General features: G+C 45.3%; 1 protein-coding gene across 5 annotated transcripts in view; it reads left to right on the forward strand.

Annotated features, from left to right (window-relative positions):
- Window positions 1–237: 237 nt before the first annotated feature.
- Window positions 238–17,670, forward strand: part of Cemip2 (cell migration inducing hyaluronidase 2) — an 81,431-nt gene continuing 63,998 nt past the window's right edge. The window contains exons 1-3 of one of the 5 annotated variants that reach the window (XM_060387436.1): window positions 1,042–1,493; window positions 2,841–2,922; window positions 15,653–15,998. In XM_060387436.1, coding sequence (XP_060243419.1) covers window positions 15,665–15,998 — 334 coding nt within the window. In that variant the 5' untranslated portion in view covers window positions 1,042–1,493; window positions 2,841–2,922; window positions 15,653–15,664. Of the gene's footprint in view, window positions 325–1,041; window positions 1,494–2,356; window positions 2,396–2,840; window positions 2,923–15,652; window positions 15,999–17,670 lie in introns of those variants that run through there. The other 4 variants (XM_060387444.1, XM_060387447.1, XM_060387430.1 and 1 more) reach the window with 4 other exon arrangements.

Consider the following 17,670-nt stretch of genomic DNA (forward strand, 5'->3'; position numbering starts at 1 on the left):
CTGACGATCAGGCTAGGTCGTGCCCTTTGCTGCAGGCAAGGCTTTTTCCTCGGGGAGAGCAACCTCCTAGAGCGGCCCGGCACCCTGCCAGTGTATTTTGGTGTAGGGTGGGCTGAGGATTGGCTTTCAGGATTGCGTCCCCGCCCCCTGAAAGCTTCAGGCACTCTAGAGTAGCGTGGGCAGAAGGCGTGGCCAGACCTAGGTATATTTATTCTGGCCCAGAATACATTTGTTCTGGCTGCTCCAAGCTCCCAACGGAACAGTCTGAAGGCAAGAGCACGCTCGCTGTCTCAGCGGGGAAGGGCTATGAACCCAGCTGACCAGGTGGGGGCAGTCGAGGAGCCGCGACCCGAGGGACAGAAGTTTGGGGTGGGAGGCAGTGCGAGTTATTATTGGGGGTTGATGCGGTACCGAGTCAGCTTCATTCGGGAGCGACGAAAGATAATCTCTAACTCAGCTATTGGGTGAGGAGGGAAGAGAATAGAGCTCACTCCTGGGGCTGGGGCGGGGGTGGTAATGGGGGTTCAACACCTTGGCCAGATCGGAGAAGATGCAGGCTCAGTTTTGAGTGATGGGGGCCCGCAGGCTCAAGTCGTCCTCGTCAAGAGTTGACAGGAAAGCAGTATCAGACTCAGCTAGGGGTGATGAGGGCAGAAGATCCCGTTTAACCATGCTGGTGATGGGTGCCCAGCAGCGCGGTCAGATGGCTACTGGCGATGGGCCCGCAGGCTCAGGTCTGTGGGAGACCACAGGGCGCCGATTCAGGCTCAGCTAGGGTTCCTGAGGAGCACTTAGGCTCAGCCCAGCCCGGTCCCGCGACTCCCAGGTAGTCTTCAGCAGCCGAAGCCTGGGGCGCCTCTTGGGAGCCGCGGCAGAGTTGGCGGGCGCGCTTCGCGCTGAAGGCTGCTGGAGGCGCTGAGCCCTCATCAGCAGCTCGCGGTGGGAGGAGCCTCCGCGGTTCCCGGCCCTCCGACGACAAGCCCCGCCCACCACCGTGGTCCCGCCCCCGAGCCCGCCCCCTTAGCTCGAGGCCGCCTGCCCAATCGCCAACACTCTCGGCCCAGCCGAGCCGGCGCTTGTGTGGCCGGTGGCTGCCGAGGGAGACCCCAGCGAGCCGCGGCGCCCTGGGATCGGGGACCTGTGCGGCTCGGGAACGCGCCCTGTCGCTATTGTGTCGGCGGCCGCACGGGCTCGCGCCGTCCAGACGGCGATTCCCCTCCTCTTCCTCCGGGAGGGAAGGCTCCTACAGTGCCGAGCTGGGCTGGCTGGAGGAGGTGTCCGCTGAGGCGGAGGGAGGAGCGTTACTCCCCGGCAGCTCTGCTTCTCCTCCGGCGGTGGTTGCGGCTGCCTTGGGTTCAGAGCAGCATCGGGACGCGGGTTTCTGGCCATGGAGAGGAGATCTGCTCGCGGGGACGCCAGGAGCTCCGCTCCCGCTCCTCGGGCCACCGCGTAGACACCTGAGTGTCTACCGACGCCAGGAGGGGGAGGGGAAGGTAAGGTTCCCCTGGTTGCGGGTCCCGAACCCCGCCTCCTTGGCGGTCCTGGGAGCCGGGAAGGCGCGGACCCGGCTTGCGCACCTTGGCGTCCTGGAGGCCCGGCCGTCCCCGCGCTGGCGTTGTTGCCGGGAAGCACAACATCCTGTGGGTCGCAGCGTCCGCCTTCGCCGGGGTTCCCCTAGCGCGCTCTGAGACTCAGCCTTCTTCCACGTAAAAGGATCCTTGGGAATAAGGGTTTGGCCCCCAATTCGACCACTTTGCGTTCCCGGGGAGGGTAACAATGGACCTTTTAAAGTCGGTGTGAACAGCCCTAAACTTTCTGGAAAGGCTGCGTGGGGGACGCGGACCGCAGTGAAAGATTGATGGAATGTGCATTGTGGAGCCTTGGCGTCTGCGAGCGCGCGCTTGGGTAAAGTTTTGTGGGGGGTGCAAATCTTTGTCTCCCTGAGTCAGTGTGAACCTGGTCCCTGTGGTAAGGCTTCAGAAGCTGGGCATCTTTAAAGCTGGGGACCCTATACCCAGCGTTTCCCCCGCAGAGTTGGGAGGTCTTGGCAAAGAATGGGGTTCTCACTGCGAGTGCCCTGAGGTGCTGCACTCAATACTGCTTATTACCCTCCAGCAATAAAACCAAGGTCCTGACTTGCCTGCGGACCCTCTGCTGAGGGTTGATGTTTGTCACCAGACCTCTCTCTGTCTCTCAGGGGCGGAAACACCTCACTTAAATCCTCCGCTGAAGGTTAGGAAAACAGACTTTGATATACGTCTCCTTTCATCAGCAGTTGGGGTTAAAGACCGAGTGCCTAGCGATTTAGGAATTGCTGGCTCCTGAACCTCGCACTGTCTCGGACTCCCTTGTGCTCGTGACTTACTGTGATGCTGCACGGTTGCACAGGCTGAAGGTGTGCAGAAGTTCTGAGAGCCCTTGCCAGAAAAAAAGAGAATTTAAAGGAGGAGGGGGCGGGAGAAGCCCAGGAAAGCCCGAGTTCCCTCTGCAACCAGGCCTATCTATCTGTTGGAAATGTCCGCTAAACCCAAATACATACACATTTTATACATCCCTAAAGATTAAGAAGGCCTGAACCTTTAGCCCTGGTCTGGGAGTCCTACTTTGGTGTATCCCTCATCATCTGTGAAAGGATCCTTTTGAGTTAGCATTTCTGGGCAGAGCAGGATGTGCACCAGGCATGTTCATTTAGTAAACTTAGGACAGCTCATGATGGGGTCTTCTGTCTTTGAATGACTCTCCTTATTTATGGGTAGGATGGTGGGTTGGAGCTGAAAATATATCTTCTGACTTTAAATTCACTCTATCCCATACTGTTTATCTACCTTTTGTCCTTACAGGACAGAAACTTAAGGTTAGAAGTGAATTCTGAGCCATCACCTGCCCTTTGTCAGCCTGTGGATGAGAGTAAGCTGAGAAGTGGTGAGTGTGTGTACCTGTGTGTGTTAGTGTGCAGACAACACGTTGGGATCTAAAGACTCCCTCGGGCCCCTGTGAAGTTCTGTGGAATTGCAGTAGCAGTTCCATGACTAATTGTTTGAGGACGGGCTCGTCTCTCTTCATCTAGCCTGTAGCCAGTGGATTTCCCGAAGTGTTAAATCATGGGAGAGCCGAGTGTGGCAGCGACCCAGTTATGCTCTAGGGGACACGGTGAAGCCTGCGCTCACAGTTACCAAGAATATGGGCAAAGAAGACTGGGCTTGTCAGCCGCTATGAAATCAAAAGGTTTCCACTTACTAGCTGTGTGCCTCTGAGCAAGCTTCTGAAATTGAGATAGATGAGCCGCATTTCAGAAAGAGAGGGCCATAGTCACTACTGAATGTACAGCCCGAGTCCCACATTTGTAAATGTCTATGCGTTACAAAGTGCCCTGAAATATTTATTAGCAATGCACCCATCAATCCGTCTGCCGTGGGTCCATTCACGGAATACTTGTAAATCACTCAGCATGTGCCAGGCATTCTGGAAGGACTCAGCACTCTCGGAGACACTTTGTGTTAGTGGGAGAGGGAAGTGAAGGAGTGGCTGCAGATAGGGAAGCCAGAGGGCGGGATATCCCTGTGTAAGTTTTCCATCGACAAAGATGAGTAAGGCTGCAGCTAAGGAAATGAGTGTTGCGGGGGTCTCAAGCAAACTAACAATACCAATCTTATCAGTGTATGAATGAGAGATCCATTGTGCCTTTGCTTCTTTAGGAGGGCAGCCTCACTGGAGGTTGGGCAGTCGAACAGTTTCTGATACTATTTGTTAAATCAGACAAAATAGTAGAGACTGAAATGTGGCATAAGAAGTATCACTCTATCTATCTATCTATCTATCTATCTATCTATCTATCTATCTATCTATCTATCTATCTTTGGAGACAGGTCTCCCTGTGTAGGCTAGGCTGGCCTCGTATTGCTACAACCACCATGACTGTTGGGGTTACTGGCCTGCTACTTCACCCAGCAAAACTGAAGGTGGGAAGTCAGGCATGGATTTGAAAGAAGGTTTTGGCAGTTGAAAAGGGTTTATTTACTACTGGACAAATCACTAAATCTTTTCATCTGTGAGATAGGTTTTAAAATGCTGGTTGAATATACTGAGGTCAATTAAGTTTGCTACGGATATGCAGCTTATTGAATTGACACTGGCAATCCAAAGGTATTTTATACTGTAGTTTAAAACAAGCTATAAATAGGTAAAAATGATAGCTTAATCAGACTGCCGTCAGCCATAGATTTGCGTTTGTTGGCCTTTTTCAGAAGGAAAGCAGGTGTTCTGGACTGCAGCCTGGTCAATGCGTGTGATATATCTCCCTTGTCAGGGCATCTACCCTTTCCACTGGTTTTGGCCTGTGAGCATTGACTAGAGGGATGGGCTGTCTGGTACAGGGCATCACTCAGGAGGGCGGTGTCTGGGTTTGTCTCCAAAGCCCAACAAAGTCAGCATAAGGATAGGGTGGGGGCGGAGCAGCTGCACAGCTGAGACTATGTAAAATCACTCATCTTCTCCATTTGTGAAGAAGTATATTTCCAATGAGACTGTTAATGCGCTCTCACAACGGCAGCTGTTGTAGGGGTGAAACGTGAACCTGTAAGCACCACTTGCAGTGGACACGGGGTCAGCTGACATTTTACAAATTGCCTTTGAGGGAAATCCAGACTCGGATATTTAAAGCTATAAAGTTAACTCTGGCTCTTGTGGGTAAGGTGAATGTGAGTCAGGGTGTTGGGCACCGCTTACATGTCCTGGCCTGTAGCTCCAAGGGATCCTAAAAATACTGATAAAGCGAGGAAGTGGAGACCTGGAGAGGCTCACTAATTAGCTAAGGTCATGTAGTAAATTAATGGCTGAGCAGGGACAAGAACCTCTTTGTCCTTATTTCCAGACGGTAATTACCCCCTCCTTCCCTATTTATTCTTTTATTCCACTTTGCTTTCGTTGGCAGTTATTTAAGTGTTTAAATAGTTTTCACTTGAGCTTAGAAGCCTACTGTACTGAATTTTATTAGGGAGACTTCTGTCTTTTCATCTCCCATATTCATTTGTCCAAGATATGGTGTGCTCAGTAGTATTTGTGATAAATTTCTGCCAAATAAGGAACTCTGGGTAAAAAAATGTTAGCTTTACTTGCATTTTCTTCAAACAGGATGCAGATTTGCAATATTGTAGAAGTGCACTTTTTTTTTTTTTTTTTTCCCTAAGAAGCAAGTTCCTGGAAACATTCAGACTTTTTTTGTGAATCATAGGATAAAAGCATGGTAAGGATTTCTTGTGTGTTCTTTTGTTCCCTTTGAGAAACTTTTAATGCTGTTTGTCAAGAACTATGTTCAGCAAATGTTTTATTGCATTTTTAAACAAGATAAGGCACACGGCATCAGATAGATAAATGAGGCTTTAGTAAAAAGTAAAACAGACCCAGAAAATGTAATTACTATCTCCTTACAAACCAGTCCTTTGATCTGTGAGACAAATTTGTTTAGAAATTATTAGTAGATTCCCTCTGTAGTAGATTTGTAACAAGACATTCTCGTCACAAGGAGGAAAATGGTGAACTTTTACACGAGACATACCGGGACTGCATCTTAGTTCAGATAGAAGTTAAATTGTGTTCAATAAGGACTTTAGTTGTTTGCTTGTCTGCCATGGTGTTCCGTGTAGCTCAGACTGGGCTTGAACTTGTTATATGGGATATTGTTGCTGGAAAGAATTGCAATGTAAGACAATTCATATTGAGTCACTGAGAAAGGAATTGTCAGTTTGATGAAGTATCTTAAAACACACAACTTACTGCACCGCAAACCAGATGTCTTCTTGGTCAGGTCTGGACACTGTGTTTTGAGTGAGCCAGTTACTGATTTGGAAGTTTTTTCCTAGTTACTGGCTTTCCTTCTGCATTATAATGGTTTCTGTTATGGGTGCGAATACCCTTTCCTGAAGAATGAGTAGTTTGGCAAGTTTGAGTAAGTAGCAGAAAAACATGCCTGTGTCCCAATTGAGAAGAAATTAGGAAAGTTCATTATGTTTTTGGTTTTTTTTTCCCTTTTGAAAAAGCCATTATTATACTTTGTTGACTACAATGTCTCCATATGAAGCTTAAAGGATTGCACTTCTGAAGTTAAAGGTGTGGCCTTAATTGCTCAATGGGAAATGCATTGAAAGCTACTCACTATTGATAATCAAATATAAATAAGTGCTATTGGTGTTGAGTTAGCATCTTGAGAGGTAATAGGATGTATTTGAAGGTGGTCTAGGTCACAAGGCCAAATGAAGGATGCGAAGTCTTTTCTGAAAGGGTCACAGCATCTTTTTACTTAGGAACGACAACTGCTGATTTCACAAGCCCCTGGTGCTTAATTGTTCATGACCTGACCTACAGTCATTTTGACCAGGGTCAGCCAGTTGCGAACTTCCTAGCTGCCCAGTGAGCACATTTTCTTCTCCTGACCTGGAACCTTCTAGTCTTTTCTTTCTTTCTTGTTGCCACTGTTATGGAGTCTGGGATATTTGGACTGACTATGCTTCTCAGGTTGTCAATCCTTTCTGGGTTAACTACACAAAGTCCGGCCACCATCATAGTGCTGGTAACGGCTTGCTCACAGGCGGAACTGTCTCTCAACTCCAGGACCCTGTGGTCTTGGTGCCCATCAGGGCAACTGCTGACAAGGTGTAAGACAGCCACTTTGCCTGGCTGAGGTTCCACATGCTTTGAGAGAAGGTGGTATATGCCTTATCGTGCCCTGGGTCTGTTTCCCCCACCACCTCGGTTGTGGGCAGTGCACTGCCATTCAGTGTCAGAGCTCGGAGGTGGGTGTTAGCACACACCTCAAGCTGAGGGAATTGGTTGGAGTGGTCCCATAGTCTACGTTTGGGTGAGCCAGTTTGATAGGGCTTTTAAGAAATGCAAAGTGTAGGGAGGGACTGGGAGAGAATGAGGGATCGGGACACGGCTGGGATACAGAGTTAATAAAATGTAACTGATAAAAAAATAAAAAAAAATCACAAAAAAATTTAGAAAATAAAAAAAAAAGAAATGCAAAGTGTGTTATATTCGTGGAAATTGAATGATGGCATAAATTCAGATCCACCAATCCAGTTTCTTTGTCCTATCATGTGCTACAGTTCCTTGTTGACTCATGTTTTTTCTCCACTGCCCTTAGCTTAGCACTGAACTTAGAGCTTCTTGTTTGGAGGGCCATCTATGCATGTGTGTGTGTGTGTGTGTGTGTGTGTGTGTGTGTGTGTGTGTATGCATGTGCATGTATGTGAGTGTTAACCACCACATCTCTATTGTGAGGCAGAACCCTGTGCCGAGAGATGGTGGCATATACCTTTAATGCCAGGAGAGAGGCAGGATCTCTTAGTTTGAAGCCACCTGATCTACATAGTGAGTTCCAGGATAACCAACCTGTATAGAGAAACAAACACAGACAAACTAGGTCTGGTTGTGTTCTCTAATGGGAAGCTTTTTTTAGTGCAAGGGTGGTAGTATACCTGGGTCCTGGTCCTGTAATTGAGTAGCCTGAATCATTTCTGTTTGGGCATCGTTGATAAACTTCCGTGGTTTGAAAAACAGGCCAGAACATAGTCTTTAGTCTGTGAGTCACAGCAACTCAGTGTTAGTGTATCGATAGATCATGGCCTTGTGATGCAGCTGCACTTGTTAGTCAAATACTGCTTTTTTTTTTTTTTTTAAATATTTACTTCTAAGTTTTTTTTTATTTATTACAATTTATTCACTTTGTATCCCAGCTGTACCCCCCTCCCTTGTCTCCACCCAATCCCACCTTCCCTCCCTCTTCTCCTCCCATGCCCCTCCCCCAGTCCACTGATAGGGGAGGCCCTCCTCCCCTTCCATCTGATCCTAGCCTACCAGGTCCCATCAGGTCTGGCTGCAATGTCTTCCTCTGTGGCCTGGTAAGGCTGCCCTGACCCTCTCCCCTAACCCCAGGGGAAGGTGATCAAAGAGCCAGCCACTGAGTTCATGTTAGAGACAGCCCCTGTTCCCATTACTAGGGTACCCACTTGGAGACTGAGCTGCCATGGGGCATATCTCAGTAGGGGTTCTAGGGGTTCTCTATACATGGTCCTTGGTTGGAATATCAGTCTCAGAAAAGACCCCTGGGCCCAGATTTTTTGGTTCTGTTGTTCTCCTTGCGGAGCTACTGTCTCCTCCAGGTCTTTCTATCTCCCTCTTCTTTCATAAGGTTCCTTGCCTTCTGCCCAAAGTTTGGCTATAATCTAGCATCTGCTTTGATACACTGCTGGGCAGAACCTTTCAGAGGCCCTCTGTGGTAGGCTCCTGTCTTGTTCCTTGTTTTCACCCTCTTCTGATGTTCATCCCATTTGCTTTTCTGTTTTAGCCTTTTTCCTGTCTTTGGGCTCTCCCAACATAATTTCCTGGCACTTTCTTCTTGAACAACATTTTAAAGGGTTGTCCCGGGCAGTCTCCAGAGAATGCAGCCGACCAATGCAGGCCGCCAGCAGCCCTGTCCTTTGCTGTGTTAATTAAATCAACTTCCTTTGGGTCAGACCCTGGCTTTGGGTCTTTATTTCGAAGGTCAGCTGCAAGGGTATGATTTGCAGGAGCCTCCATTGTGAGCCTCTGCACAGCCATCTGTCACTGTCAGCAGGTTGGAAGCCTCTCTTGTGTCTTTCTAGCCAATAGGGAACAAGGGTGAAGTGTGTGTGTGTGTGTGTGTGTGTGTGTGTGTGTGTGTGTGTGTAGGTGGGTGGGGGGTTGGGCTAAGGAGCCTTGGAAGGGGTTGGGGGAGGAGAATTTTAAGAGAGTGAACAAGGGGAGAGGGTAGGAATCTGAGGAAGAGTAACAGAATAAAAAGAAACTGGGCCTAGATGCAAATGGCTCCTTCCGCTTTGTCTAATTCTTCAGATTGAAGAACCTTTGAGATCTATCAGAAGTAAGAAGCACACAGAATACAGCTGTGGATCTGCTTGGCTTTTCTTTGGGATCCTTGAATGGGGGCAGCTCTAAGTGCAGAAAGTCAGTAGCAGGGCAGTGGGCTTTGTAAGATAGGAACAAGGAAACTGGACAGTCTGTTTCTGTGTGCGGCAGCAGAAGGCTCTTCCAACAGGGGCTCAGAGAGACTGCAACCCCCTGTATTCATTGGAAAGTTTTGTTTTCATATCTTTCTCTTTGTTTTACTTACAATTTTATTTTGTGGCATTGAGCACGAGTGACCAAGCCTGGTTTGGTTTGGTCTGGTCTACTTCAGGAGCTCATTCTAGAAGAAAGCCATTCATAATTGGCAGTTCAACAGACCCACCTGGAGGCCTGCGTGCTCTGCTCCCTTTTGCTTTTATTTCTGCTTGGGCAAGTGCTATGAGCTCTATTCGTTGCTGCCTCGGCTCCTCAGTCTGTAGATAGGCAGTGCCTTTCGTAACACTGGTATGATGTACACCTCACAGTTGGCTTCTCTTAGCTGTTGAGGGCTTAGTGTGGTCAGCCTCTGCTTCTCGTGGTTAGTGACATAAGTATTAATTAAAATGCTCAAAAGTCAGCTTACTTTACAGTTAGGAAGTATTCACTGATGTTTGGTATTAGATGTTTTAAAATATCCCTTAATATCTTTTAAGGATTTATTTATTTTGTGTTATGAGTGTTTTGTTTACATGTGTTCTCTGTGCCCATATGCATGCCTGGCTCCCCAGGGTGGTCAGAAGAGGGAGTGGTCATATCCCTGGAACTTGTAGGTGGTTTTGAGCTACCATGTGGGTGCTGGGAATTGAACCTGGGTCCTCTGCAGGAACAATAAATGCTCTTATTTGCTGAGCCACCTCTCCAGCCCTAAGTATCTTTTCCTTGAGAGGTCTGTCTGACAGAAGATTATAGGGTAAATTGCTAATTTCACTAGAACACTTACTGACTTAAGCATAAGTACTTGTTTTATTATCTTCAGGGTAGCCTCTCATTATTTCTAATTTTTGTTTTCCAGTGTTTATTATATCTTGACTGTACCTTTCTAGGACAATATAACTTAATTAAAAAGTGATTTTTGGAGTAGGAAAACTAATTTTAAGTAAAAAATACTTATTCCAATGTAAATGATTAGTGGCAGTGATTTTCTTTTTTTAATGCAGTTAGTCTTTTTAGGGTTGGATATTTGAAAACTTCCTTATAATTTCCCTGTAATTTTATCTTAATAGATAAGCATATCTTAGAGGAGGGTTTGTGTCTGTGTGTGTGTGTGTGTGTGTGTGTGTGTGTGTGTGTGTGTGTAAGATAATGTGAATAGTATTTAGTACTTAATTTTGCTGCTATTCACCCTGTGTGTTTACGTTGACCAAGTGGAGAAAGCAGATCGGGGAATAAACAATAATTCATTTCATAATCCCTTATCCTTTCATTTCATGGGGGGGTTTGTAATTAGGGCTTATCTGGTCCTCTTGCACCCGGGAACCTGGCTTGGGTACACAGTGCTTCCTGAAAGTGAAACAGGATCAGTAAAAGTAAACTAGTTACAGTGGAAGTCAGCTAGTGTGGCAAGGACTGTGCCATACCCGGATGCTGAGACTGGGAGGAAAAAGTTAGAGATGAAGAGGTACAGTGTTCTGGCGGAGGGGGATCCTGTAGCAACAGAGCATATGGGCGGTAGGGCCTTCAGTGCTCTGGGGGGCACGCTCATTCGCTCATTTGAATCTCAGGTCTTGGAAGAAAGTGCTTATCAATTTCTCAAGCTGCTGTTTTCTCCCATAGCCATTGTATGCATAGCTATATGATTCATGCTGAATTCCTCACAGTAGTTACTTTAGGAAAACCTTTTAAACTATATGCTTTGGGAATACAATGTGTAATATATTTCCTTAAACCACCCACAAATATGCGCACACACACACACACACACACACACACACACACACACACACCTTCCTGACCTCCCTTTGTTCCACAGAAATCTACATGTGTTTACACAATTTTCTTGACACTGATCCCATTTAAGTATTTACTTGAAAGTTTGAAAATTAAAGGGCCTAAAAAGTGCCCTTTCTTATTGAGCAGTTTACTGTGTTCAAGCCCATGCTCGTTGTTTATCGGCACACACAGCCACTATGTAAAGAAAAACTAAATGGGACACCTAACGTCATCTCTTCAAACCAAACTGAACTACAAACCTTGAAGTCACTTTGGTGTTATTCTCTGTTGTGTCTCTATCTAAAACAGGAAGTTGAATATAGAATCTTGATGGAAAATTCAAAGCAGCTAGGAACTAACAGTTTGAGTCGAAAGGTCAGATAATTTTAGTAAAATGTATTATTTGTTTTCATAATTTGTGTATACCTCTTTTCTGGAATATTTTACTTTTTTGTAAGGCTTTACTTTTTAGACACAATAATGACCACATTGTAAAGATTTTCTAAGATCTTAACAAAAGAGAAGTTAGTCTAGCCACATTTTTACCAGTTGCACAGAAATTCTTGAAGCAAAGATTTCTGACTAACTATTCAGTTGGTTGTTTCAAAAATTACTACCTTGCTCAAGAAATCCTTGAGTAGATTATGCTGATATCTTGGCTCTTTCTACAAACCTGCATTTTCCATTTAAAAATAGATTCTCATAAAAACCATTAGGAGGAAATTGTCAGAGTGTAAATGAGGCAAAAGGAGTGGACTCTTATTCGGTGCTCAGTTAAGATTTGGAGGTGTGCGAGTCTGATGGAAGACAGTGGGAGCCCCTACAATGGGTTGTAGAGTTGGGCCATTTGGAAGACTGATGATACAGAATGGGGGCAGGTGTCCTCCATCACTCGGTAAGTCATGAGCACCTGTGGCGTGCATCTGGCGTCTCCATAAACAGAGGACTTTCCTTTTTATCCATCTCAGCAATATGAAGCGGAGGGGAAGGTTTTCCATCTTTCCCTTGTCTACCGCAATTCATGCTGTGTGATTGAAACCGTTACAGCACCTTATGAAAGGATGAAGTTAACCAGCTCGATTGCCACTCTCTCTGTAGAAGTCCTGCTCACAGATATGTGTGTGTGAATCAACCAGATCAAGATCACAGGCTACAACTGTATTTTGTAACAGTTAAACAAGAACTACCTTTTTGGTTAAGTTTCTCAGAGTCTCAAGAATATTGAAGGGTTGAATGAAAAATTCCCGTGGTGAGGAGGGGAAAAAAAGGCGGGGAGAAGAGTAACTTAAAGAGAAAGAGGAGAGACAAGAGAGACAAATGGAGAAATTTATATGGTCTAAGTACAGCAACCACTTATTGAGAACCTACTGTGTGTGCAGTTCTGTGAACACACTGAGGTGACACAGATGCATAAGTTCATAAATTAACTAAAACATGAGGCTCAAACAGAATGGGAACTTAGAGACTCTCCAGACAGCCTCCTAGACAGGACAGTGTGGTGTTTGAAAACCGTCAGTTATTTATAAACCAAAACTAGTCCTCTCAAAGCCCCACCCCTTCTTGTAGGTTAAAACCCGTGATGTCCTTTAATGTTATCATAATTAAAATAATTGCAGTTTCTGTAATAACTGGCTGTACTTATACCACATAAGTTAATTTGTGCCTCTTTATCAGCCATCCATCCTCCTCCAGCCTTGCTATTATTTGGGGCAGGCGTATTCCTGTTTCCCAAGAAAAATGTTTTATTTCAAATAACAGTGAGGTTTTAGGGTTATTTTGGGGGTGGGTTGGGGAGGGAATGAGAATTAGAAAAAATATTACGTATTACATATTTCTTTGAATGCTTACTTTTCCTAACATTTATCAGCATTTGTAAGCCAGGTTTTTATAGCCTTAGACATTTCTTTTACCTGCCTTAAATATTTACTTGTATTACTTGTGTAAAAATTTTAAATTATTTGATTTATAATCAAGTTTTTTGAGCTAACCTTTTTAAGGCCTCAGGTATATACTCATAAGTATTTTAAGGACTTTTGAAAATTATACTTTAAAAACTGTGGGATGCTCTTCTGATCTCTACATGAATGCCTTGGGCATTCGTATTGGATGGCTTGTTTATGTCAGGGGCTGCGCCGTGCCATAGTAGCCTTTAAAATGTAGAATGAAGTATGGATGAGCGCATTCTTTGTAACCTGATTTTCACTACAAGGGCAACCTGTAAAAAGGGACTGGTAATGCCAGCTCACACCATTAAAGTGAAACATGAAGCCCCAGTGAAACCCAGCCTGTGCCTGATGCTTGCACTGAAGCTGGAACTGGAGGAAACGCCAGTGCTCCCTGGCTACAGGATTTTCAGGATTAAACAGCCATTGTTGAGAGCTTGGGAGGATGAACAACATTTCCCAAGTATTTCCTGGGTGAATTTTACCTTTTCTTCCAAACAAGTGGCTTAAACTGAATTTGGGAGCTGGATATCTTGAGGAGGCGGCCAAGCTTTTGTCTGACTCTCATGGTTTCTGCCGCCGCCCTCTGAAGATGTGGGAGCACTGTGGCTTACTGAGTTAGTGACACATCTTTTTCATGAATAATTTAGATCTCTGAGTGACAATCGATTTGTTTTTTTAAGTAATGTACTCATACTACCATCTCTAAAGTAAATCCATCAGTGTGAAATGAAACCTGAAAGAGGTGTGTTTCTGTTTTACAATTTTAATGATTTTTATGAATTGAAGATAAGGTGGTTTTTCTTTTTTTCTCTTTTTTTTTTTACATTGTTTATTTTAAAATATTGTGGAAGTACTATTTTACTTTTGAGAACAAGAATGGTAGCTTATTTGTAGTTTTCAGCCAGTAGGCTAATCGATTCAGAAGGGTTCATTTATGGCAGCTGCCGTCCAAATTTTCATGTTAAGTTGTCATTTTGTGACATCGAGGACATGTTATTCGGTTATTTCCAGTGGATCGGTGACTCCCTGGAGCCTCTCGTGGCTTTTTTTTTTTTTTTTTTTTTTTTTTTGTGGCTACATCTGGTGTGACACATTATCTCCCAAAAAGGCCCTTCAGCCTGATAAATAACACCAGCCCTTCTCACCCTGAGACAATGAAGCAGAAGGATTGCAGCTCAGGGGGCATCAATCCCACCCCTGTCACAGCAGATCCTGACAGTTGTGTCCCCTCCCAGTGAGCCTGGCACTCAGGATCCTCTCTACCCCTCTCTTTGTTAATGGACAGCTGTTCTTTGTCTCCCTCTGCTTGGCTGTGTTCATTGTTTGGGTCTGCTGCCTGGTGCATACAGCAGTCTCAGTAGCACCTTGGGTGCTGGTGTTCTTTCTTTGTCTGAAGTGTAAGCCTTATTCAAATGATGGCTTTACATTTCATCTAAACAACAGACACACTGACTCTGAGAATGGTCTTTGCCTCCTGGGAACTCATGCTCAATTCCTGGCTAGCCTTCCTTTGTGTTCTCTATTAATTTCCATGTCATTTGGGTCCTGGAAATACTTATTTGTGGAGCATTTTGTGTTTAATGGGTTTTCTGATTGTTTAGAGCAATTTGGAGGCCCCTGTACAACTAGATTCCTGTTCTTTATTTGGCAGTAGACAAAGGGAATTTATTGTGAGGGTACTGGATAAAGTCAGGTGGCTTGGGACACTCTGGTTATTAAGGAAGGGATCTAATAGATGAGGATGGATGTTCTGAAGCTGTTGAACGCATCATAGTTATCAACAGCAACCCTCGTAGTAAGACATTAAGGTAGAGCTAGCCGGCTCCTCCCCCCCCCGCCCCCCCTCCCCGTGTTCACCTCTCCTTCTCTTCTTTATTTTTCCCCTCTCCCTACTAAATTAACAGTTTTATTACAAACTTGTTCTTAGTGCCAACTATATGAACATAAAGAGGGGGGCGTGTGTATGTGAGAGTTTTTCTTAGCGAATACAGAATCATGCATTGATAGTCGGGTGAATTCATTCATGGAAGATTCATGTTGTTTGAGGACAGTTAGGTTCTGATTATGCCCTTGAAACTGTTAGGAGCCTGATCCTTAGAGTCAGGGTCCTGGGCTGAAGTGTGGATCTCATTCTAGGGCTCAGCTTTTTCATGAACAAAATGGGAATAACAGTGCCTGCATATAGACTGGTTGGGTTAAATGCATTTTGTCTTTAAGAAAGCATTGGAACCATGATGTCAATTTGAATGTTCTGGGGTGTGGCCCTAGGCGGCTATAGGTAGTGATTATGTAGTAGTCTGCACTGGAGTAGAGAGGCAGTGGTTTTGTGGTGGTGTAATGGCGGTCCATACTTACTGCATCGGGGATGTAACTGATTTGGTATTCTCAGTCAGTGGACTGGTACCTGGCTGGAGTGAAGATGGGGAAGTGTGCTAATGGTGTGGAGTTGCTGATCAGGGCATTGAAGAATTACTGAAAAAGGACGGTGCTAATGGTCACGCAACTTTATCAATATATTTAATGTCACTGGATAAAAAAATAAAACAACAGATTGATGCTTGCCTTAGCACCTTACATGTCTTATGGCTGGGGGGTGTGGTTTAATGGAACAGTGCTTGCCTCACATATACAAACTATGGGGTTTGATCCCCAGCACTGAAAATATTTTTCCCTAAGCTGGGCTCATGCCCCTGGTGCGAGGATTTAGGAGGCTGAGGCGGGGCATTGTCTTGAGTTTGAGACTAGCTTGAGTTACATAATAAGTTCTAGCCCAGCCTGGTCTACAGGACCCTGCCTCAAAACAAAGTTTTAAAGCCGTTATACTGTACATGCTCAAAACCTTTTACTCTTCACAGTGACGGGGTATCATGTATGCCACTGGTTCCAGGGGACACTCCCCTGCTTTCCTGCAACCTCAGAACGGAAACGGCCATCGCTCGCCCGGTTACGTCCCTGGGAAGGTGGTTCCCTTACGTCCTGCCCCTCCGCCAAAGAACCACACCTCAGCCAAACTGACCTCCAGGAGCCGGGAAGCCCCAGCAACTTTTGCTTTCTCCTCGGAGGAGCAGCGAACGCCGCCGAGGGAGAACCGAAAGCAGAAGACACACAAGAACACCTTCATCTGCTTTGCCGTCACCAGCTTTTCCTTTTTTGTGGCACTTGCAGCCATTTTGGGAATGTCCTCAAAATATGCCCCAGATGGTATGTGCTGCGTGTGTGTGCGGATGTGTGTGCACAGATACAGAGAGAAAAAAAATCTTCTGTTGCTTAGGCTGTTTCTAGCCACCCCGTGCACAGGTAGGATGAGGCATAGCTTCTTTGGAATGACAAGTTGTTGGAGGAATCTGTGGGAAATTGTAAATGGAAAGGCTTGGCTTTCTTCTTCCTTGCCTCCCCGCCCCCTTTTTCCCCTCTCACTGTGTTTCAGGGCCCAAGTTGTTCTTGGAGCATCTCTTAATGCTCTCCATAGTTTTGACTAATTCCCATGGGAGTGCAGGATCGTACTTTGTGGGAGCTGTGAATTTTGGGTCAGAGAAAAGTTTGTTTGGTCATACATGCAGTGATTAAAGTTAATGTAATTTAAAAACAAACAAGTGACTGAAAAAAGAACTGTTTTGTGCTTTGAGACAGGCTTGATACACAGTGCAAAAAAAGTTTTAAATACTTTATTGAGTTATGGAGTGTTCCTTTCAGAAACTTCTGTCCAGGTGTATAACTTGATTCATTTCTCCAGTCCCACCCACTCTGTTCATAGTTGTGTAGGGAGCTTTAATTTCTCAAATGATATTTGCCAATCGAGAAGCCAGCTCAGAAACTTAATGATCAGCGCTGAGGAGATAATTCAGTTGGTGAGAAACGGAGTTTAGTTCCCACCACCTGTGTGGGGCAGGAATTGCCGCCCGGAACACTAGGGGCTCCAATGGCCTCTTTTGCTCTCCTTGGACACCAGCCATACTTTCACAAACAAACACATGCAAGGAAAAGTTAAAAACAAAAAGACCTTAGAAGACAAAGCAAAAACAAAACTGGGTTTGGTCATCCCGTGCTTGTGATCCCCGTGCTGGGAAGGTGGGAACAGGAGGATTCCGGAGTCTGAATGGGGCCAGCCTGGCAAGACTGAGGAGTAACTGTCAGGGTTACTCTCTTGCCTCTGTATGCTTTTATTACTCACTCCCCACACAGACACGCACACACGCACACACGGACACGGAGAAAAAATTTAAAGGTAGTAAATTTACTTTGATTAGTTTTGGAGAAAGATGTTGTTTGCACCCTCAATATATTTTCAGCAAACAGTAGCTTTATAGATGGGCCCATGGACCGGTCTAAAACTCAGAGGCCCTGGGGCTGTGACGTAGAAGACTAGACCATTACCACCTGGGTTGAACATGCTTTTATCATTTGTTATTTTTTGAACAAAGTATACGGATTTTTGTCTGAGTAGATACCTCCCTAACTGGATATAACAGCATAGCAGTTGAGGTCCTTTGGCCTTATAACTCATAAATATTATTTTAAATTGGTTTTCAGGGTACTTTAGGGATTTTGTAAATTTTAAGGTCCTGGAAGAAAGTGGTTACCAGCATCCCTAAGAGAATACCCGGAGAGTAAGGGAGATGAGCCTGTCCACATCTTTGTTGACTGAGCCAGTTGGCCACACCATGAATTTATTTGATTTCCCTTGCAAGTAGTGTTGACTTTCTATTCCCAGTTCCAAACACAATAACCAAGTTCTGATTCACATTTTCCACATAAGCTTCAGGAAGGGAAAGGCAGGCTAGTGGGAAATCAGAACTGAAATCTGTGGCTTTCCCTGGTGTTTTCTTGGTCCGTCTGAAACACTAGGCTGCAGATCTGGTTCCTTGAGTCGTTG

Source organism: Meriones unguiculatus, chromosome 1 (assembly GCF_030254825.1).
Source record: "Meriones unguiculatus strain TT.TT164.6M chromosome 1, Bangor_MerUng_6.1, whole genome shotgun sequence".
NCBI lineage: Eukaryota > Metazoa > Chordata > Mammalia > Rodentia > Muridae > Meriones > Meriones unguiculatus.